This window comes from Athene noctua, chromosome 8 (assembly GCF_965140245.1).
Source record: "Athene noctua chromosome 8, bAthNoc1.hap1.1, whole genome shotgun sequence".
Classification (NCBI taxonomy): Eukaryota; Metazoa; Chordata; class Aves; order Strigiformes; family Strigidae; genus Athene; species Athene noctua.
In genome coordinates, this window is record NC_134044.1 from 18061041 (window position 1) to 18084346 (window position 23306).

At 51.9% G+C, this 23306-nt stretch overlaps 1 protein-coding gene across 1 annotated transcript; it reads left to right on the forward strand.

Moving 5' to 3' along the window:
* The first annotated feature begins 322 nt into the window (after positions 1-322).
* Positions 323-19227, forward strand: BCL6 (BCL6 transcription repressor). Its single transcript, XM_074911920.1, has 10 exons — positions 323-394; positions 9252-9290; positions 10351-10518; positions 11613-11834; positions 11970-12953; positions 13500-13681; positions 14728-14895; positions 16302-16432; positions 16840-16977; positions 17918-19227. The coding sequence occupies exons 3-10, from the start codon at positions 10358-10360 to the stop codon at positions 18059-18061; spliced, it is 2130 nt and encodes a 709-aa protein (XP_074768021.1). The 5' UTR covers positions 323-394; positions 9252-9290; positions 10351-10357; the 3' UTR covers positions 18062-19227.
* The last annotated feature ends 4079 nt before the right edge of the window (positions 19228-23306 follow it).

Sequence of the window (23306 nt, forward strand, 5' to 3'; positions counted from 1 at the left end):
CACACACAGCACCCTCCGCCACGTGACCCGCCACCCGGGCGCGACCATTCGGTAACGGGGAAAGGGGGGGGGGGTGTGAGGGAGGGAGGGGTGATTCCATGAGACCCCCAACGCCAACGCTGCCCTCCCGGGCCGCGGGGGTGTCCCCCGTCCCCCCCCCCGAGCCGCCCCCGAAGGGGGCGGCTCGGGGGGGGTGGACGGGGGACACCCCGCGGCCCGAGAGGGCGTCGGCGTCGGCGTCGGAGCGGCGGGGGGAGGTCCGCGGCCCTCCCCATGCTCAGCGCGATGGTAGAGTCTGCAGCTCAAATTCCGAGAATTGGGCTCTGTTGATTCTTAGAACTGGGGTTCTTAGAAGTGGTGATGCAAGGAGTTTCTAGGAAAGCCCGGAGACCAGGTGATTGCTGCTTCTATTGCCGCGGCCGATTTTACCCTTTAATTCTCTCTCTCTCGCGCGCGCTCGCTCTCTTTTTTTTTTTTTTCTCTCCTTTTTTTTTTTTTTTTTTTTTTTTCCCTCCTCTTTCCCTCCCTGCCCCGCTCCGACGCCTGGCGCGGAGCCGCCTCTATATATTTCTACCCATTTTTTTTCTTCCCCCCCTCTCTCCTTCCCCCCCTTTTCCCGCGGCAGGTGCCCCGACAGCCCTTCAATATTTATTTTTTTTTATTATCCCTTACATTTTACATTTTTTTTTTCCCTGCCTCGTTTATTTATTTAATTCCCCCCCCCCAAACACACCCCCCTCTTTCCTTGCCCGCTGTCAAGCGAGAAAAATAGGGGTACCTGCATGTCTTAACGCCGGGAGCGTGTATAAGGGAACGCACCCGGGACCCCCCGTCCTCCTCCGCCGTCCTCTCCCGGGGATTGTCGGTTATCGGGGATTATTGGCTTTCCCGCACGCGTGACGGCCGGGTGGGGACGGGGAGGACGGCGGCGGCTCCTCTCTGCACCTGCAGCCGCCCCGCGGGCGCAGGACGGCGGCGAGCGGGACTGCCGGCCGCCGGGCTGGCGGCGTTTTGCGTGACTCGGGGTCGGTTCCCAATGGCTGGATCCCTCGGTCGGGGTGTGTTATTTCCCCCACACCCCCCTTTTTCTTTTTTTCACCCCCCCTTCTTCTTATTTTTTCTGTTTTCTTTTTAATTTTTTTTTTCCGTGCGGGTTGTGTCGCTGTTGTCGTCTCGCCGCCGCACAAAAGCCGCCGCGGAGCGGGGCTGGCGGCAGCGCGGGGGCTCGGCCGCGCCGGGCACCGCCGCTCCGGCCTTTCCGTATCATTTTCCCTCCTCCCCCCCTCACTCTGTTTTGATTAATATATCGTTATTGTTGTTATTCCGTCCCCGATGCAACTGCGAAACGGCTGGTGCGTTTTGCAACCTGTGGCGGGGCTGCGCCGTGATCTGTCAAGCCCCGGGCTAACAGCGGGCGGTGATGGAGAAGACTTGCGGCATTTCTCTGCCCAGGGAAGGGGGGAGCCCGCGGGGAGGCTCGGCCGTCACCGGCTGCCGGCCCCGGAGCATCGCGGAGCGGCGGCCCGGGGCGGGGGGGGCGGGACCGCGCTCGCCCCGACGGTGTGTGCCGGGCCGGCCGCGACGGGCTTCTGCCGGCTGGGAAATAAAACGCGATGCAGAGCTCGGGAAGGAGGTGGGGGCAAGCGTATGGAGCAACTCCGGCCATTACGCGCAGTGCTCAAAATAATAATAATAGCAATAATAATAATAAACAACCCCCGCGAGGACGAGAGGGGTCCTCCGCCTGGAGGAAAGCGGCCGGCGGGGAAAATGGTGTGCAGCCGTGCAAGGGATGGGGTCCCGGCTGCGGGGCGGGGGGAGCCCCCCGGTGCCCCCATCGCAGCCCTTCCCCTGTGTTTACTACCGCGGCGGACTTGGCGCGGCGACAGGCGCTCGTAAATCTGCCGCCGGCAGCCGCGGGGCTGGCCCCCGGCCACACGCTATTCCTGGAGCGAGCGGCGCGGCCGGCCGCGGAGAGCCGCGCAACCCCCGCGCACCGCGCCCGGCCCGCGCCGCTGCGCTCCGCCAGCCTCCCTCCGGCTCCCCCCAAAAACCCAAAAGCGAATGGGGGAAGGGACAAGGCTTTTTATTTTTTGGTTAGGTGTGTGGTTTTGCGTTTGTATATATATAAATTTTTTTTTAACACCCCCCCCCTTAAAAAAAAAAAAAAAAAAAAAAAAGAAAAAGAAAAAGGCAAAACAAAACCGAAAAAGCCCAACTTTGTTATGAAAACTTTCGTGGCCGGGCGGCAGCGACCTCTCCCGGCCGCCCCCCCCTCCCGCCCCCCCTCCGCCGCCCCTCCGCCTCGCCATCCTGCCCCCCCCCCGCCCCCCTCCGCCTTTAGTTTGCAAAGTCACAGTATGAAATGTTATGAAATCGCCTCTTGGGAAGGAGGGAAACAGAAAGCAAGGCGTTTGTTTAGAAAAATCTGCGGCGGCCTCTCAGATGTGCCTAAAAAGCTGCCTTTGACCCCCCTGTTGCATTTCCAGGGAAGAGGCAAATCTGGGCTTAAAATCATGAGTCAGAAACAACAAAAACAAACCCGGCCTGGGTTAGTTTTTTCCACTGACTCCAGTAGGCGCAGGATCAGTGCGAAGGGAGGCTGGGGCCAGACAGATGAGGCTCAGCAAGAAGCGCTGCGTTGGCCCAAAATCTCTGTCTGGGGCCAAATTCTTACCTGCGCCAGGGGAAGTGTCAGCAGGGCTGGGTATGGGATCAGGCCCTCGTTCGATCTGGGGATGCTTATTGATTCTTGTCATGAGGTTTTAAATGCTCTAAAAATTATTATTTGCCGTCTTGGTCCAAAGGTTTAAAGGATAAGTGCTTTAAGAGCAAATACAGGCTGATTCTTGAAGTCCTTGGGGGGGGTTACAGTTCAAAAATTGCTTTAAAAATATTTTAGGGGAAATCTCTCATATATACACGGAGAGGCAGTACCTGAGGTTCAGATATTTTCTCTTAATGATAGGATCTCAGGTTTAAAAACTCACGTTATAGATGGCAATTTTTGCCCTGTGAAACAAATCACCAAGCCATTAAAGGCTTGATGAGGGTGTCTAGCAATTTTCCAGAAGAATGGATTAGTACATTGTTCCAGTAAGAAAAGACTTCATCTCCGAGCATTCAATTTTGACTGGCAAAACAGATCAAAGATCTCTTGGGATGCATTTCAATTCCAGTTTCCAATCCCCCTCAGTTCTGACTGTCTGAGTCAATATTGGGAGAGGAAGTGGAGGTTAACTGGTTAGTTATTATTGCGAAGGAAGAAGTCGGAATGAGAAGTGATTCTTACAAATCCCACCCCAAAAAAAGAAGAAGAAAAAAAAAAAAGAGTCAAAAGTCTTTATAATACTTTTTAGACATCCCTGTTTGCAGCGCTGGGAGGACTTCAGTGTTGTCTGATGAGACAAAAATAAACCTAGCAGAAACATTAAGTTTTTCAAAACAAGGCTGGAAAAGCTCATAAAAATAATGTTGCTCAGACGCGTTTTAAGAGAAACAGAATTACATCGACAAAATTATATGTTTTCCAGGTTTGGTTGGGATGTTTTATTTTCCAAGGGGAAAAATTGCTCCTTCAGCAAAGCTAACTGGTGCCATCTAGTGTCATGTCTTCTCCCTCCTCCCCGGCCAGGGCAGGGGCTGGCGGAGCCGGGAGTCTCGGGAGAGTGGGAACATGTTTATTAACTGCTTTTTAAAAAAAGAAAAAAAAAAAAAAAAAAAGCTTGCCAGGAGGAAGGTGGCAGAGGAAACTCTGGATGCCACTGAACTTACTTAAGGAGCCTAATTGGAAACAACTGAGCGCTTATTAAAGTCACTGACATTTCCATATGGAGTTCTCTCCGCTCTGGTCATGAAATCACATGTGAAAATCTTTCCGAGTTGTGGTGTTAATCTGCCCTTGAATTTCTGCCTAATTTAGGATGTATTGTAAAGCTATGCTTTGGCGTTTGTTTTGTGGTTTTTTTTTTTTTGAGGGGGGAAGCTTTCAGCCCCTGATGGCAACAGCCTAATATTACTTTGTAGGAACAGAGTTTGGTTTGGGTTGTTTTTTTTCAGTAAGCAGTAATGTTGTCCTCAAAAACCCATTACAAATACAGGTGGTAAAACTTTGTGAAGCAGTCCTGTGTTATAGAAGCAGGGGTGAGTGTCCTCTCATTTTATGTAAGTACTCCATTAAAAAGAAAATCTTGTTACAAAGTCTATAGGTGAGCAAAAAGAAGCTCTAACCAGTAGGTTCATTTCTCAGTGTGCAGCGTATGTACCTTTATGTATTTATGGTGTTGAGATTGAAAAAACATTTCATGCCTGTTTTAGTCAGTGTGCTGTAATGTTTGGGCTGCAAACTCCACACGAAGAGCTTTTACTGGTTCAGTTGGAGCCTGAAATGTTGTTTTCAGGTTTCTGAGAAGTTTGTAAAATCTAAATTTGGTGAAAAGTTGCCTGTGTGCTCATAACCTCTTGTTCCATTTTATAGTAGCATGGGAGTCTATAAACGGGAGCCCTGTATGCCGAGTGCCTGTATTCTTTTCTAGTTCTATTTTTAAACCATTCTTCTGTTTGGCAAAAAGTGACACTTGGTTTCCATGTTTACAGCAGGCATTGGCAAACCTCAGGAGTTCACAGTTTGCAGTTTGGTTAGATGAGTATCCAAAAGTCAGCATCTGACCAGTAAACTCCTTCAGACTGCAAATTTAGACTGCAAATGTAGTCCTCCCCACTTTTTTTTTTTTTTTTTTAATCCATGCTACATCTTCTGTGTTCCCATTGCTGCAGGATGCTGGCAGCCAAAAGACACACACCCCTAAATTGGAGCAAGTGTGCAGTCTTCAGGATTGTTTTAAAACCTCAGCAATCTCAGCTGAGCTTCACATTTAAAGCACAGGGAGAGCTAAGGGCATTGGGCAAGGGGAGGAATTTTTGGGCTATATTGTATTCCTCCCCCTCTTTCTCCTCGTCAGTCCGTTGCCTGTGGGCTGCATGGCGAGTGCCCAGCAGGAATGTGGGACCCCTGTTTACAGAGGAGAGAGCTTGGGATGAGAACGCTGCAGGACAGCGGGTCCTGAAGAACGTGTCCAGTAGGACTGGGCACCCTCTGAAATGGGTCTCCTTAAATCTGTTTGGCTAAATATAGGGGTGACAGAGTGTCTCTCCTCTGGCCAAGGGACCCCAAGCTGCATATGTGTCTGGTCCCATCCAGGCAGGATGCCAGAGCAGTCCCACACTGCCAAAATGAGCTGTGCCACCCTCAGCCCCAGGAGGACAGAGACAGGGTGGCGGGGGGGCATTGGTGCCAGCTGGTGATTTATTGCCCCGGTACAGGGTCGGGATGATGGGACACCTCCTCTGAGCCCAGCCGGGCCAGGGACCCGGCTCGGCTGCTGGGGATGTCCGGCTCTGTCAGCACCCCACCATCGGGTCAACACCTTGGTGCAGGGCTTGGTGTTGGCAGAGCACGGTGCTGGTTCCTCGCTCTCTGGAGCAGCTCCCTCAACTTCAGCCGGAACACGGTTCCTGCCTTCCCTTGAAAAATTAATGTGCCAAATTGCTTGGGGTCGTTTGAAATGCTGAAGAAGGCTTGACTCCTCGCTTCCCAAGGGCACGCACCGCCTCTGCCTCACGGTCGGAGCTTGGCTCCACAGAGGGCAGGGGAGTCCTCTTGAGTGGAAAACGTTGGAGACAGCTTTAGTATGCTTCCCCCTCCTCCTCTGCATTTTCTTTTGCAAAGACCAAAACAATGTGGAGGCTTGAGCCGGGCCAGCTTTCAAGGGCAATCCTTTTAAACCCTCTTTTGAAGTACAAACTATAAAGTTCCCTGCAGCGCTCGAGAAAATATGCAGTTTTCCTGGTTCCAAATGCTGATAGTAAACCCGTCCAGATAATGTATTGCATTTCCTAGAAACATTTGTTTGCTGGCAGGAAATTGGATCAGACTGAAAGTTAGCAGAGACCGCTCGATAGAGTGAGTGCAATCCGCTCACGGAAGGGTATGATGGAAAATACGACAGGGCTTGCACTAGTGATGCTGCTTTTGATCTGTGCTGACACCGTGCGCTAGGACTTCTCTCGATCTCTTCTTGGATTATTATTAACCCAGCCACGTTTTGGCCTAGACGCCAACCAGAAGCTGCTAAATTAATAAAACTCTGCTGTGACAGCTAAAGGACGCTTAGTGCCCCCTGATTCCATGACATCAGGAAAGCCGAGCTGGGCGCTTGCACTCCCTCAGCCAAAAACATCCTCTTCACCGTGGCTTGTAACACCTATGGCTGTGCCTGAGGGGTCCCTCACACCACCCCGTTTTCTTGGTTGTCCCTCTGGTCCCTGTTTGGGAGAAACCAGGCATGCCTTGGCAGGGTGAAGAGGCAGCTGGCAGTGTGCCCTGGCAGGCAGGGGGGGATGTTCCCGTGGGTCTGGGGAGGAAGCAGGGGGCAGGATGGAGCTTCCCCTGGGCGGGCAGTTTCAGCGCACTGTGTGGGATGAGGCTGTGGGGAAGGGAGACTTCACCCAGCCATCCCTCCGGGGTGATTGATTAGAGGGAGTCGGCGCTGCAGGCTCTGGAGGGGTAGGAGACTGGGGCCCAGGGCCGGGGAGTGATTGGTGCCCTCCCCAAGACTGTATATTTGGGGGTGGGAGGAGGGCAAAGACCATGGGGTATCCCCTATGCAAAGAGGGGTAGAGGGGCAAGGAGTCCTCCCTGTGAACAAGGCTGGGAGAGGATGGATGAAAAGGGAGTCCCTGTGATTGGGAGAGTGATGGATGGAGGGGTTGCCTGTGCATGGCAGAAAGATGGATGAGGGCACGGGAATCCCTGGTTCTCCCTTCTGCCCTGGGGTGGAGGAGCTGTGAGGGTCTCCCCTTTGCATGGTGTGCTGCTGAGAAGGGTTCCCCTCCACGCAGGTGCGCCCTCCCTGTGCTTACCGAGCCGGCTGCAGGGAGGGCAGAGCCAGCCCTGGGCTCCCTTCCAGGAATGGGTTTTCTCGGGGAGGTGCCGGCAGGGAAGGGCCGTTCCCTGAACCGCCGGGGCAGACCCATTGCCTTCCTGGAAGGCAGCAGCAGCGACAGTCCCGTGTGGCCACCCCTGACATGGGCCCCGCGCCTGGCCCAGACTTTCCTCTCCGGGCACAGCAAGCCCCGGCGTGCATCCCCGAGCACTGCCGGAGAGCCCTCACCTGCAAGGTACTGAGCAGGAAAACTGCATTGGGGGGAGCTTGGGGTGATGCTCTGGCCTCAGCTGAGCCTGGGGGAGCCTCATGGGCTTTGAGGGGGGTGTGGATGGCAAAGACTATGCTTGGTCCTGGTGGTCTCTGCTCCCCATCACTGGTCTCTGCTCCTTGTTGCTGTCCCCTTCTCTGCTTGTCTCTGGTCAGAGCATCCTTCCATGCTGGGGTGTAGAGCTGGTGCTGTGCAGAGACCGGGAGGGACAGGGTTAATGCGGCTCAGCAGAGCAAGGGGAAGGAAGGTCCCTTTCCCTTTTGCATGCCCACATCCTGCAGCCCGGAGCTGCTTGGGATGCACCTGCCCAGCCAGCTGTGGGCGTTCCAGCAGCACTGCGTTGGGGAGGGATACTTGGGGAGGGTGGGGAGGGGTCTGTGCTGGGGTCCTGCCCTGGGAGGGGAGCTGGGTGTTTCTCCGGACAGTGCTGCGGCCTCGCTTGAGTAAGGGAATTTGGCGATAGAGCAACGACTTCTCACGTGATGTTCAGGGGCGCAGAGTTCATCTCGCAGTTTGCAACTGTGTTGGTTTATGGATGGGTCACTTCCCCGTGTCTATGACACCCGGGTGAGTCCCCGGGAGCGCAGCGGAGCATGTCTGCTGCTGCAGCCAAGGTCAGGATGCCACTCGTCTGCCCCAAGTGCATACATCCGCTCATATGGACACACGGATGCGTGCTGGGCTCCTTGCAGAGTGCCGCGAGTCCCTTGGCTTGCAATTGATGGTAGCGAGCGTCTGGCAGCGAGTGTGTACAGAAAGGTCAGAGTCTGCAGTATTTGGGAAATGAGTCACTTTTTGTGTGTGCGTAAAGTTTTAAACTACTCAGGCTCAGAGCGGCTCTGAAGATTTGCATTTGATGGCTGGAATGGGGCTTTAAGACACCCCTCTGTGTTTTGTGTGTGATACCTTGCCTTAAATCTCACCTCTTTATCCTACCCCTGCATCTCCAGGGACATGAGGGACCTTTGGCACCAGAACTGTGCATCTCCCACAAAGGAGAGGGAAGGGGACACTTGTCCTCACAGGACTGGATGGGATCTCTGCAAGTGCTGGCTGCCTTGCTGTCTCCATCCAGTGTTTGGGGTCGGTCCTTAAAATAGCGTGATGAAGTTTTTGGGGTTTGTTGGTCACTTTTTTTTGCATTTTTCCCTGCTTGGAGTGGCTGTCTGAGGACCTTCTTCCTGTGTTGGTGCCAGGTCAATTGCCTTTGTTGGTTTTAAATACATTTGGGAGTAATAGTGTGAGTTCTAGAAGGCAGTTGACTCCTGGGTTTTCTTGCCATGCTGCCCCAGCCATGTTGCCCATGAAGCCAGTGGCTGGAGACAAAGCTTGCGGTTTAGGGGAAGGCTTTTCCAGCAGCCAGAGGAAGGCGTTTTTTCTGGGTCCTCATCCGTCTCCGCCACTGGCTTCCTATGTGATCCTGGCCAAGTCACTTTGGTACTTGACGCCCATATCCTCCCAAGTCTGTTTGGCAGTCCCGTCCAAGGGTGTTTTCACTGGTGGCTGGAGCGCGTGGGTATTCCGAGAAGGGCAGTAGCTGTTTTGAAGGACTGGATTCAGGCTCTTTCCAGGTTTCTGAGCAGAGTGGCAGCAGATGTTTGTGTGTAAGTCATACCTGTTAACGAGGTGCTGGGAATATGGCATTGGTCTTGGATATGGCACTGGCCAGGAATTCAGTCTTGGCAGGGGAAGAGTTATCTCTGAAAGAAGTGGTGAGAAAATTCTCGCTCGACTTCCCTTCTCCACCTGCCTTTAAGTTCCTGAGTCATGGAAATTAAAATCTCCTTGGCATACGCCCATGGTTTGGGCTAGAGGGTGTGGAAGAAGCTATGATTGGATTCTCAAAGCCTGTGGTTGTGATAAGAACGTACTGTACCGGAAGAAACAAATGTTAACCTTACTGGAGAGTAGAAGGTTTGTTATCTCTAGCTTTTATCCAACTGATACTCGAGCAAAACAGCAGGCTTGTGTCCTGCCATGGCCAATTCATAATTACCAGCTAATGTGGCATTTGTTTTCTTGTGCTTTATTTGTAGGTTTGAAAGAAACTTTTGGACTGTGAATTGAGGCATTGGGTATGTAAATTTAAATTTTGTGCTTCCCCTCCTAACCCCCCCCCCCCGCCCCCTTCCCTTTACCATGTTGAATGAAATGTTTCATTAGACCCAGCTGGAATTTGTTTTCAGGAGAGCAGCTGCTCTGTAGAAAATACTGTACGTTCATATGCCACTGGGGAAGGAGGAGGAGTCAGGGTTGTGGGAGGGGGTTGATTGATCATGGAGAAATTTGGTGCTGAAGATGCAGATTCCAGCCCAAACTTCAGGCACAGGGAGATGTGGGTTCTCCTGGGTGCTAGTTGGGAGAACTCTGAGATCGGTCAATGGCTCTTCTGTTGAGGGAAGGCTTTGTGTTCCTCGACTAACCTAAGGCTTGCTCACTGGGAGAGACTGGGCTGCAGTGTGGGTAGCAGCCCAGCAGGTTAGATGAGTTCTACTCCTCATTGCCATCATCAATTCATTGGGAAACTGTGGACAGGTCTTCTCCAGCATAGCCACCACTTGGGAGCAGGAAAGTAGTTTGCCGGTGGGTGAGGGCTGGTGCTCCACTGTGGGCTCGATTTTCCGGATGTTGAAATCCTTCAGCTTTAGTTGAGACATTAAGGCTTATTTTGATTCCCATGGCTGGATTTACAACCAGACAGCGGGTGGGTGAGGGGGATGGCTCCTGAGGAAGATCTGAAGGATAGGAAGCTGTGTTGGGAGCTTCATGGAGATAAACCTGAGTGGTGGTGGGAGGAGTGGGCTGGGGTGGAGCTGCCATGGGCGAGGCAGGGAGAAAGAGCAGTTGGTTAGCCAATCCTCAGGAGGGTCTGGTTGCCTTTGCCCGCCAACTTTCTGGGTGGGACTGAAAACATGCTAGGTCTCGCTGTTGGCCGAGAGACCTCATTGAGCAGACTGGCAGGGGGTTGGCATGGTGCAGGGCTGTTTGCCTTGGGACCAAGTTGCTGGTGTCCCTACCAGCAGCAGTTGGCTGTCTGAACACATCCCAGAGCACCAGCTGTCTCTTCACTGGGTTTAGGGTACTTGCCTGGCTAGTTTTTCATTCTCATCCTCCTCCTGCTTCTGTTTCAAGCAGACTCAAGATGGCCTCACCAGCAGACAGCTGCATCCAGTTCACCCGCCATGCGAGCGATGTCCTCCTCAATCTCAACCGCCTTCGAAGCCGGGATATCCTGACTGATGTTGTCATCATCGTGAATCGGGAACAGTTCAGAGCCCACAAAACAGTCCTGATGGCCTGCAGGTGAGAGCAGGGTCCCCTCACTGCCTCTCCTCCATGCTCCCTCTGCTTTTGGCTACCAGCAACACTGCTGCAGCCTCAGGATGGCTTGTGGTGTTTACAGACAGGGAAACAGAGACAGAGAAGCAGATTTGAAAGGGACTGCTAAGAAATTTGTACCTGTAATAGGATTAGAGCTGAGACCTTTCGCCTCCAGTGCAGTGCTCACACCTTTCTCCTTGCATGCTCACACCTTCCTCCTCCTTGTGTGCCCACATCTGCCCACACACAGCACATGGAGACAAACAAGAGCACAGCAGACAAGAGACACATCCCTGAAGGCAGAGCACAAATGCTCCGCAGGGACAGGACAGGAGAGGGGAGGGAGGGCTGGATGCTCGCTGGGGCAAGCGAGTCCTCTGTGACTGTGGTGTCCCCTGCTGCTGCTATTTTTAGAGCTATTCCTCCCTGGCTTCCAGGCCACTGGCTGTACCCACCTTTGTTGATTTTTTTGCAAGCCCGGTGGGGTCTGAAATCCCTTTCCAGCACCTAGGATTGCTGGAACTGCTTCCTAGTGAATGCTAATTAACATCCCACCATTGCCCAGTTGAATTATGGCAGATGCCTTCCAGGGTCTCCTGCTGATAAGGTACAAAGATTTGAAAAAGCCAAGGTTTGACTATTAAGACATCTGAAATCTGTTTTGCCAACATTTCCTTTTTTTTTCTTTTTTTTTTTTTTTTTTCTGGTTAAAGAGTGAGCATGGATGCCCCAAGAGGCTTCTGAAAGAAATGAGTCACAGTGGGAAGGGGGTGGTGGTAAGAACAGCAACAAAAAAAAAAAAAGGGGGGGAATTTCTAAATGGAGGCAGTGGGGAGTTGTTGAGCAGGTGAGATCTAAAAGCAGGCTGTTCCAGTTGCGAAAAGTGCAGTGCTGAAGACGCTTACTAAGCTGAGAAACCAAGCTTGATAATAAGGGTGAAGCTCAGGGAATTCTGTAATTGCCTCCTCCTCCCTTTCCGTTCATGAACCCCTCTGTACTAAGGGATTTCAGACAAATTCTCCTTTCTTCTGCTGAATTGTCATAATGCTCATCTTTCTCCTGTCTCCTCCCTGCAGTGGCCTCTTCTACAGCATCTTCACTGACCAGCTCAAGTGCAACTTGAATGTCATCAACCTGGATCCCGAAATTAACCCTGAGGGGTTTTGCATCCTCCTGGACTTCATGTATACATCCCGCCTGAACTTGAGGGAGAACAATATCATGGCTGTGATGGCCACAGCACTGTACCTGCAGATGGAGCACGTGGTTGATACCTGCCGAAGGTTTGTCAAGTCTAGGTGAGCGCCATGAGTGGACACTGGAGAGCCTGGGATGGTGTGTTTGGGTGGGAGAGGGGAGAACTGACAAAGTATCTGCAGACTTATCCTTGTGGGCTGAAAATGACTGTCTCCCTACTTTTTGCTTCGTTTCAGTGAAGCAGAGATGGTGTCTGCTGTGAAGAGCCCAAGGGAAGAGTTTTTGGCTGGACGGATGCTGAGCCACCCAGAGGTGATGGCGTATCGGAGCAGAGATGTCTCTGAGAACGGCATGCCTCTCCAAAATGGGTCCCTCTGCAATGGGAGGGCCTTTGCACCTGGTTTGATCAATAGTTTGTCTGGATCCCCCATTTCATATCATGGATACAGCCCTCTCCCTCTAAATAGCTTCCTTGTGGATGATGAGTTGCGGGAGATGAGGATGCCTCTCTCCGAACTCTCGAGGGCAGGTGCCTTCCCCAAGGAGAGGATCCTGCCGTGTGACAGCTCCAGGACAATCCCCACCGAGTACATGAGAACCATTACCGACATCTCGGCCAACATGTGCCATGCTACCATCTATGCTCCAAAAGAAGGTGCTGCTGAAGAAGCCAGGAGTGACATGCACTACAGCGTAGCCTCTGGCCCCAAACCTGTCGTCCCTTCAATCCGGAACAATGCCTATTTCTCTTGTGACAAAGTGGCCAAAGAGGAGGAGCGGACCTCTTCAGAGGATGAGATCAGCCAGCACTTTGAGCCCACCAACACCCCCCTGGACCGCAAGGGACTCATCAGCCCTCAGAGCCCCCAGAAGTCAGACTGTCAGCCCAACTCGCCAACCGAGTCCAGCAGCAGCAAGAATGCCCGTATCAGCCAGAACTCCAGCTCCCTCTTCACCAAGAGCCCCACAGACCCCAAAGCCTGCAACTGGAAGAAGTACAAGTTCATAGTCCTCAACTCTCTCAATCAGAACACCAAGCAAGACAGTGCTGACCAGAATGAGATGGGAACCCTCTCTCCTCGCACCTACATGCCCATGTCCACTTGCCAGCAGTCCATGGAGCCAGAGCATCTCAGCGTGCAATCCCCCACCAAGATGAGTGTGAATGGAGAAGACTCTACTATCCCGCAAGCAAGCAGACTCAACAATATCGTTAACAGGTAAGTTTTCCCCACCCTACACACCCCTCCCGTCCCCATGAGAGACAGGACTACCCGCATTGTTAGTGAGGGTTTGGAAATGTGTGAAATATCTGTAGCACTGGCCTGAGAAGTCCAGCCATGATCAGGTGGAAGCCTCTGCATTTGGTGGATCACTGCCAGTCCCCACCATAGCGATGCTAGCCTGAACTGGTGATGCAATTGGGAACATTGGGTCAGGAATCCCTGGCTCACTTTGGTGGCTCTGAAATGTTTCTGGAGCCTGGATTTTCCCAGCTTTGGAAGAGCCAAACTACCAGGGAACAGTATGCTATCCTCTAGACTTGGCTGTTCCTAGAGAGCTTTGAGGTCATTTGGTGATGGGCACCCGAAGGATTGAGGCTCAAGGACCTGTTGTTGGTCAGGGCTGTGCTGTGCATCTCACCACAAAAGTGTCCCCATAAAACATGGCTGTCCCTCGTGTCTGGAAGGGTGCAAACAAGGGCCTGGTAGCTCAAGCACGGCAAGAGCCTTCTCACAGCTATGTGTGTTGCTGTCCTTCCACAGGTCCCGGGATGGGTCCCCCCGGAGCAGCGAAGGGCAGTCCCCACTGTACATGCATTCGTCGAAGTGCAGCTCCTGTGGCTGCCAGTCCCCACAACATGCTGAGATGTGCCTTCACACCCCTGGCTCAAACTTTGGAGAGGAGATTGGGGAAACCCAGTCTGAATACTCTGACTCCAGTTGCGGTGAGTCTTGCATCCCTGGTCTCCTTTTTCAACCTGCAGGCAAGGCTGTGTAGTCCACACAGTGCCCTGTGTCCAAATGGGCAGTCAGGCCTCTCCCTGATGCTGGTGGATCACAAGGTGCTTTACAGTCCCCTCTTAACTGGCTGATCAGCTGTGTGCATGCATTTGAGGGACATATGCTTACGGGAATTGCTTCCTTCCTCCCCTTCCTCAACACCATCCAGATACCTTGTGCAGGGAGTTAGTCACCTGCTGCAAACTTGGCAGCTAAGGACAGGAAACAAAGTGCACCCCACCCCACCAGAACCACAGGAGAACAAGCTTGGCAGATTTAATGACCCTAATGGGGATTGGGCAAGATGGTGTGGCTCATGCGTCCGTCATGATATCTTTGTTATCAGGGAGCCCAATATGTACATCTGGAGAAATGCAGATAATGAGGCTTGCAATCTTGTTGCAAAACTCCACAAGCCAAGAAACGCGTATCTGTGCACCCATCTGCCTGTAGCTCAGGGAGTGGGAATGCAAAATTGTCACCTATGGTGTGGGCAGAGATCCACAGAGGGGACCCCATACAGAACTTTAGAGTTAGGCACCCTCCTACTGGGGGCACCTGCCTTGTGCTTCAGATGGTGATGGTCTTCCCATGCTTAAGGAAGCATCTGTACATGCAAATGTTTAAGACCTCTAAAGGTGCTGGGGTTGCCCCAGAGCTGAGCATCCATCCTTTGGAGGATGCCTGATAACTTGGGTGCCTTTGTGGACCTCTCTGAAAGAGGTCCAGGTGAGATGTTGCCTTCTTGGAAGCAGCTTGTGTCACAATGAAAGAGAGATGGCTTGCGATGACTTTGCTTTCTCAAACCATGTTGCTGCTGCGTGCACAAGGAGGTCAGGAAGTAATGGCACGGTGCAAGCACTGCTGCCCGCGAACATCTGCATTCAGTTTCTTCCAACACTTGCCCTGGCTGCCCCTCTCCACCATCCCAAGCCCATCAAGAAGCTGGCCCATGCATTGCCCATCTCATTTCTCTCCTCTGCCCTCCCAGAGAATGGAGCCTTCTTCTGCAACGAGTGTGACTGCCGGTTCTCTGAGGAGGCCTCTCTCAAGAGACACTCTCTGCAAGTCCACAGTGACAAGCCCTACAAGTGTGACCGTTGCCAGGCTTCCTTCCGCTACAAGGGGAACCTTGCCAGCCACAAAACTGTCCACACAGGTACAGTGTTGGCCACGGGGACAACTTACTGGGGAGGCTGCGGGTTACTGGGCATGCAGGTGTTTATGGCTGGGTTTATCCCAGGTCCGGCATCCCCTGCTCTATGTCACAAGCTGTCCCTGATGGGAAGAGCAAGGTGCTTTGCCTGGCACTGCCAGGTAGCCCTTGGGCAGAGCACCAAACCTGGGAACCGGGGAGATGCTGCCTGGCCTCACAGCAGGGATGGAGCTCAAGCTCCTTTGCTGTAAAGCACTGGGCACGACTGTTGCTAATGGCATCTTGCAAAATGCATGGCTGGAATCAGATGCGTGGCCTCCAGGTTACATTGTGGTAGACTTAAAAAAAGTTAAAAATCAAAAGAACATTTAAGGAGGGGTCTGGGATTATTTTTTTCCTACATCCTAGAAATCGAGATCATATCTAGCCTGGCAGAAACTCTGCTGATGGGAAAATCTGTGAATGGATGGGCTCTGTGAATCAGCACAATGAAAGCTGAGAAAGGAAGGGGATATTAAGGGTTTAGTCATTTGCTGACAAACCTAGGGACTTTTTTTTTTTTCATGCTTAACATGTCAACAGCCAGTTCACTAGCTGGGGAAGGGAAGCCCATGCTGACGACTCAGTGTTCCTGCACTTAATTAGACATAAATTCCCTCAGCCTCACCTGAGCTCCAGGAGATTTGCACAGGTGAATGAGATGACACAAATGTCAGGGCAGAGTTTGAGGGTGTGTGGGGTCGAAGCCTGGAAACAAAAGAGAAAGGCAAGAAGGGATAGACAATGGATGTTTCCTGCTCCATATCAAGCCCATCTTCAACCATCCTAAAGAAACTGGTTAAAACCTCTTTGCAGCTTCCCCCATCTCTGGGGGACAGCAGTGGTGACTGTAACCAAATAATGACTTGGGAGCTGGGTCACTGGGCATGCCTTGGCTTTCTGCTCTATCAGCTCTTTTTGCTCCTCTAAAGAGGTGACAAACAACCAAGGCAGGATGTTCTGGGAACCATGAGGAGCTCAAAGGGAGCCAGGTGGCCCTGCAAGTCTTACTGATGGCTGTAGGGAGACACAGGCACCAGCCACTGTCATGGGGCCAGGAGGAACAATGCTGTTAATCCTCACTGGCAGAGCTTCCTGACTTTCTGTCTTGCCCTGAAGGCTGCACTCCCAACCCAAAAAAGAAAAAGTACCTGGTGCCCAGGTACCTCCTGAGCTCATCCTGCTGTGGGGACATCCTGAGCTGTCCTGACTGATGCTGCTTGTCCACAGCCACCTCCAAAAGGGACAGGAGTCAGGGCTAGTGCTTCATGGCATGGGGTCTGGCACCTGAAGGGACTTCGCTTTGGGGAGCATCATGGAGGCTGAGATGTCTGTGCTTAATCCCTCACCCTTTCTTTTGGGCTCTGCAGGAGAAAAGCCGTACCGCTGCAACATCTGCGGGGCACAGTTCAACCGGCCAGCCAACCTGAAAACCCACACACGCATCCACTCCGGAGAGAAACCCTACAAGTGCGAGACCTGCGGGGCCAGATTTGTTCAGGTGCATGTGGCCTCTGGGACCTGCAGTGCCTGGGGAGGTGGGACATGGCTGGACCAGAGATGCCTCATGGCAGGGAGGAGGCTGACAGGCCATATTCGCTGCCTTGGGCAGCTCTTCCTATGGTGGTGTGGGAAAAATAGGGGCCCTAAGGTCCGTGTGGGCCAGTTTGGCTTAGTAGGAAGCCTGATTGCTGGTTTTAGCTCCTCTCCTCCTTTTGCTGGTAAGTGTTGAAGCTATCAGACCTCGGACACATGGGTTTTAGCTGGGAGTCAGGGCCACTATTGCCAGGTCCCACTTAGACCTAAAAAAGGCAGCTGGGCAGAACCCTGCTTATGGTGGGATGCCCTTGCTCCCAGTGGGGTGCCCTCATCCCTGGGGCTGTCCTCACCCAATACTGCTCTCTCTAGGTGGCCCACCTCCGTGCTCATGTGCTCATTCACACTGGGGAGAAGCCGTACCCCTGCGAGATCTGTGGCACACGCTTCCGGCACCTGCAGACCCTCAAAAGTCACCTTCGAATCCACACAGGAGAGAAACCATATCATGTGAGTGACCCTGCTTTTTTTTGGGGGGGGATGTGGTTAGGAATGTCTCTCAGCCAGGTCTGGGGGAATATGCTGCCAAACCTGGGGGGCTGAGAAGACACCTGGGTGATTGTGTGAGCTGGTTGCAGCACCCCAATGCTCTTCAGCAGCCTCGTGAGGCCCTGTGCCAAGGTCACATCCCTGCTCCTTGTACCTCGTCCCCCTCTTGTGCATTAGCCAATGCCGACATGGTATTTTGTCATAAACGGCTGCATTGGAAACACTGACGTGCAGCCCAGGCTGGGTACATGTTAGCTGCTCTTTTTTCTTCTACCCCATCTGGAAGAAGGTCACACTTCTTCAAATAGCTGTGGCTTAAATTACAGCCACCCGCTGTGTGTGGGGATGGGGGAGAGGAGCAGACAGCCTGGCCTGGGGTCACCTGTGCTGGTGGCACCCATGCCAAGCAAGCAGCCTGCCCTGCCTTTCTTTCAGCCCTGGGTGCTTCCAGCTCTTTGCTGAGGCTTTTCTGGCTTTCCCTAACTGCTAGAGAGGGAATCGGAGCAGGGGTTATCATCCAAACATCCCTCTGGAGCCATCCAGTTTGGCAGGGGTCAAAAGCAGCTCCTGAAATAGCCCTGTAGCTGGTCTGAGCATCCAGATAAGGAGCTTGGCACTACATCCACCAGAGCCAGGATCCTCTCCTAAGGGACCTCGGCCTTTGTGCATCCCATAAACTGAAATGTGCTGCTGAAAGCCTGGGATGGGGTGCCCCCGGGTGGTGCTTTTCCCATCACGTCCCCAGTTTTCCCTCATCCACCGGTATAATGGGAGTAGCACCCTGGGGTGGGGGACAGAACAGGTGTTTGCTGTGGGACCCCCACCCTGAAGGGGAGGACTTGTCCCCTACCATCCCTGCCACCACGTTTCACACCCTCTGCCTTTGCCTCTCACCCCACAGTGTGAGAAGTGCAACCTGCATTTCCGCCACAAAAGCCAGCTGCGGCTTCACCTCCGGCAGAAGCACGGGGCCATCACCAACACCAAGGTGCAGTACCGCATCTCTGCGAGCGAGGTGCCTCCGGAGCTCCCCAAGGCCTGCTGAAGGCACAGGATTTCCCAGGAGGAGGTCATCTTGGGGTGGGGGGGCGAAGCTGTCCAAAGGATACTTGCAACACTTTAAAATAAAAAGGAAGAAAAGAAAAAAAAAAAAGAAAGAAAAAAAATTCATCATATGATGGAGTGCCTCTAAACCCATAGTGCAGATAGGTGGAAAAACATTAGAAATTTTAAAAAAAAAATCACAAATACACGGGTTTTATCTTTCCCAGTTATGTGAAACAAAAAGAAAAATAAAATTATTCAGATCTTACTGTATATAAAACGTAAAAAGTAAAAATAGTCATTTTAAATGTCTGTGCAGTGGAGTGTTGATAAACTCTGGAGTCTAACCTTCACAGCCTTTGCCGTTTGAAGATGAGGAATGTAATGTTGATTTATGGGAACAGATTTTTTCTTTTGTATGCAAAATGTGTGTTCTTTTAAAGAGAAAGTATGCTATTAAAGAGAGGGCTTTAACTTTTTTAACCAAAGGTGAAGGAATCTATGGCAGAGTTGTAAATATATATAGATATAAATATATAAATATATATATAAAATAAATATATATAGACCTTTAAAAAAAGCTATATTAAAAATATATAAAATGCATTAAAGGCTCAGTTGGACTCTGCAGGCAGAAGCCACTCTGAGAATCTTTATTATGATAGAGCACTTAAGGAGATATTTTAAAGTATTGCATCTGTACAAGTAAGAAAATATTTTGTCTAAATGCATCAGTGTATTTGTATTTTTTTGCAAGTGAAGGTTTACAATTTACAAAAAAGTGTGTATTAAACCAACAAAGCTGCAGAAGGAATTTAAAATAATAATAAAGTGTAATTTTTTTTTGTTCTAGTTCTCAGTCTGTATATATGTAAAATGTGGTTTCGCACGGTGCCTTTCTTTTCAATGGAAGTTTTCAATGTATGGACTATATTGAGCTCAGTTTCTTCAAGGTACAGCCTGATATTGCAAAAGGAGTTTTGATGGAACTCTCTATCGGGGAATGTTTTTATTTTTTTTGTTTTTGGTTTTTTTTGGTCTTATTTTACATGCTTGTGTTATAAACAATCTCGGGAGACAGGGTTTGGGCTGTGTCTAAACTGCATTAATGCGTTCTGTAAAATATAGCTGTACAAATAAAAGAATAAAATGAAGAAAAGTGACGTATGATGGAGTGAAGGGTCTGTTCTTGCCTGTCCTTCTCCTGAAGCACCTTGGAGGCCAGTGGGTGCCCCAGGAAGGGGCTGAGCATCTTGGCTTGGTGCAGCCTTTTTCAGGATCAAGTGAAGATGGTCACTGATATGAGGTCAGAGCAAGACCTGAACATGCTGCTCTGCATCCTGATGGGGACTGTCCCACTGTGCCATCTCCTTCATACTTTCTGCATTTGCACTGAGCAGCCAGCAGAAATAGAGCAGAGCCTGGGAGAGACCTTTTGCTGACCAGCCCAGGGCTGCTTCCAGATGGCCGGGTAGCTATTTATATTTCCTGGAAACCAATGCAATTGCCAGAATTGTTCAGGGAAGAAGGCTGCCTGCTGCTCCTCTCACTTTCCAATGCTTGGGGTGACAGGGGGCTGCTGGTTCTGCTGTCTTGTGCAATGCGTCGGTGGACCAGGGTCTGTAACCCCCTCCAGGAATTCGCTGGCCAATAGCATCTCTGGGCTTCCAGCCACTGCACACTGGCTGTGGGCCAGAGCTGAGAAAGCCCAGCTTGAGGGAGTCCCCCTGCTCTCCCCCAGTAAGCAGAGGAGATGCTTTGGTCCATTTGGGTGGCTGTATGGAGCTGGGGGGTGAAGCCACAGGGTGACCAGGCCCCTGGGAAGTGGGGATGCCTGGGATGCATGCAGGTGCCTTGTGCTCTGTGCAAGCAACACAGCAGCTCTTTGCTGCTGAGGGCTCACTAGTTGCAGAAAACCGAAGAGCCTCATGTAAAAAGCTGCTTTGAATTACACAGGCAGGACCGGCTGCAACCAGCACTGGTATGGGGCTGGACCACTGCTCATCACGGCCTAGGGTGGGGTCTGAGCCACCCAGGGCTTGTTTCATTTTTAGATTAGTTAATTCATGGATAATTCTGGTTCAGGGCTGGGGGGTGTGTGTGTGTGTGTGTGATTCACAGTGTGGGGGTCTTGGAAACACCATCTGGAAGCAGATAGCCTGGCTGCTTGCAGGGTCAGATTTGACTGCTGTAAAGAGGAGCTGGAGATGAAGAGGAGGATGAGCTTTTCAAGACACCTTGGGACAGAGGTGTACATGAGACAGTGAAGGCAGCCCTGCATGGGAGGGAAATGCCAAGTTGGGGGAGCCAATTTGCAGCACTGCTTTGCAGGACTCCCAGCTCCTCCGGTTTGTCTCCCAGCACTCCAGATCTGCTGGCACGTGAAGAAGCCCCCCAGAAAGCAAGGGCTGAGCACTGAGCTGCAACCAGCCTCTCCTTCCTCCTGCTGTTTGATTTGGCTGGGCAGAATGGCTGCCTGGCAGCCTGCAGGGTAGGCTTTTTGTGGGGTGAGGTCCTCTGGGCTGCAAAAACCTCTCTTTTCATGCATTCTCCCAGGGCAGGAGCCTATTTCTCAGCCCGCAGGCTGGGTGCACCCCACTGACTGCTCGGCAGGACTGAGCCCAGCACAAGCCCTCACCAGTTTATTCATGTTAGGTACAGGGTGGGAGAAAAAATGGCAACAAATGGGGCATTGCCTAAGCATTGGGAAGAGCAAATACCTGCTTTTCCACCTTGCTCCCTCACTTGCTTCCTCTCTTCAATTCTCCACAGTATGTTTTTAACGTTTGGTAGCACTGCTTGTCCACACAATGGGGTTTTGACACATATACTATCCTCATTTGACATACGTACTTAGGTTTCTCCCCTCTCTGTCAGGAGCTGCCTGTCTTTTAGTTCACTACCTCTCTAATTACTGCAGTTGTCACTTTTGGAAGTGGCTGGGCTGGGCTGACAGTTCCACTTGCCCCAGACAAGCAGGCTGCATAGCCACGACCTCTATTTCCCATTGACTTGCTCAGCTCCATTTGCAAAATAAATACTGTATTTTCCTGGATCGTGGCTGCGTTTCTTCCTCCTGACAGTTGTTTGGGTTTTTTTTTAAACAATGATGTCACAGCTTTTCCAGACAGTTCAGCTGAAGCAATAGCAATCTCTCCCTTACTATCCACGGGCCAGAGGTCTGCAGGCATCTGGCACGGCCAACCAGTGCCAACAAGCTTTGCTCAACGCGGCTGGTGTTTGCAGAGGCGAGGGAGCAGTCACACACGGGGCTGCCCTACACGTGTTTTATGGCTGAGGAGCCCACAAACACTGAACTGGTCAGGCCTGCCCATGTTGGTCCCACTGAGTAATTTGCCTTTTGAAAACCCGGCTCCAAATACAGAGTCTGACTCTTGCTGAGCCTCAGAAGAGAGGTCCCCACCAGACTGATAAACTGGCTGGTTTCCAGGAAGCTTCCCAGAATGTCTTTGAGCAGCTCTTTTGGTACCCATCTCCTCCTGCCACATAAAGACCTGCCCAAAAGGTGGGGATGTGGTTGAGTTTTCCTTTTCTTCAGATTTCTTCTGCACTGAAAAAAAAAAAAAAACAAACCAAAAAAACCCCACCAAACCTTTCCACACTGCTAGCTCCTTCCCCCTCTTACTTAGGGGAGGCCCAGGAAAGAAATGGGGATTCAGGTTTTGTGGGGCTGAGCAGGGCTCTAGGGGTGCCCACAGCGATGCTGCGAACCACTGTGCCGAACTTGCTGCGCTCACCAGTTTAACCTTTTGTCCTCGGGCCTGATTTTGGTGCTGAAAAACCTGTGCTGAGCAAAACCACCACTAAAATGTGGAAATGCAGGCACAGGAGCGGTCACTTCCCGAAATGTGAATGTTTGCTCGGCGTATAGCTGGGCTCAAGGACACCGTCGGCGCTCGCTTTCTTCTGGCAGCGTTGCCGGCCCCTGCCCCGCACATCCCGCCGCGCCCCCCGCCCGCAGCATCCCCGGCCCCGGCTGCTCCCGGCGGGGGAGCCCCTCATCGCCCCGCCGGGCCCGCTGTATTCTGCCGGGTCTCCACGAGAGGGCAGGCGAAGACGGAGTTTAAAGCAAGGAGTCTCCGGAATGAAGATATCGGTCCAAAAAAAAAAAAAAAGAAATTGCAGCCTGAGCTGGGACATCTGCTGCTGTCGAGGAAAATCTTGCAACCGGGGGAAGTTTTGTAGGCAGAAGGCAGGTGCTTGCCTGTAGGTTATCCCCAGGGCCAGCCCATTCCCCCCACCCCAGTGCGGATCTGCTGTGGGCAATGACCAGCTGCAGCCTGAGCTGCCCGAGAGAGGCCTGAGAGCGCCTTTGCAATCCCACGGGCAGGATCCTGTGTCGCTGGGGTGCACGCTGCCTGTCTGTGGGGTTGGACACATGTGCCCATGGCCACCTGGTGCCTCCTGGTCCGGCCTCTCAGAGAGGGGCCCAGTGTCACAGACAGAGGGGAGGGAGGCCCAAGCTCTTGCTGTGGAGCTGGAGAGTTATAGAGAGCAAGAGAGCAGAGCCCTGTATTAGTTCATGAGTTCATGTGCTCACCTACCTTCATCTCTTGCCTTATGCTAGAGGCTCCTTACAGCATGGACCAGCATCTGTACAGTCCCTAACACAGCCCCATCCCTGGCTCCTGATAGTCACCGCAGTAGTACAGGTAAATACCCTGGTACAGTGCTTAGCTTACCCTGTTCACCTTTGTTTCTGCACATTTCCCTTGTCTGACTTCAAGGGGGCTGATTTCAGCCCTACAGATTCCATGGCAGCATCCTAGGAGGCTGAGACTAAGGATGAATCTTGGGTAGCAACAACAGAAATCCTGAACGCAGCTTGGGCTCTTAGAAACATCACAAAAATTAGGTAGCAGGATCCCTCTTCTGTGAACGTTCACAGCCTGGCTCCTCTCCAACTTTGCTACCTGGAGCAGAAATCTCAGAGTCCTGTAATTAATGAAGAATCCAGTTCTTGTGGATTTGTGCCCCAGTTTTACTATAGAAACATCATTTTATCCAGAAACCTCTCAGGGCTGTTGCAAGACCATGTACAATCCTGACACCACCGCTCACCACAGGGCCCACTGGAGGGACACATGGTATCATTGGGCAGGAGTTTCTTCCCTTATTGAGCTCTTGTTTGCCATTATCACTCAGGCACGACCAACTGCTCTTCCGTATTTCCTGGGGCAGAATCACCCCTCCCCAAGCAGAAACCTGCTCTTCTAGGTTTTTGC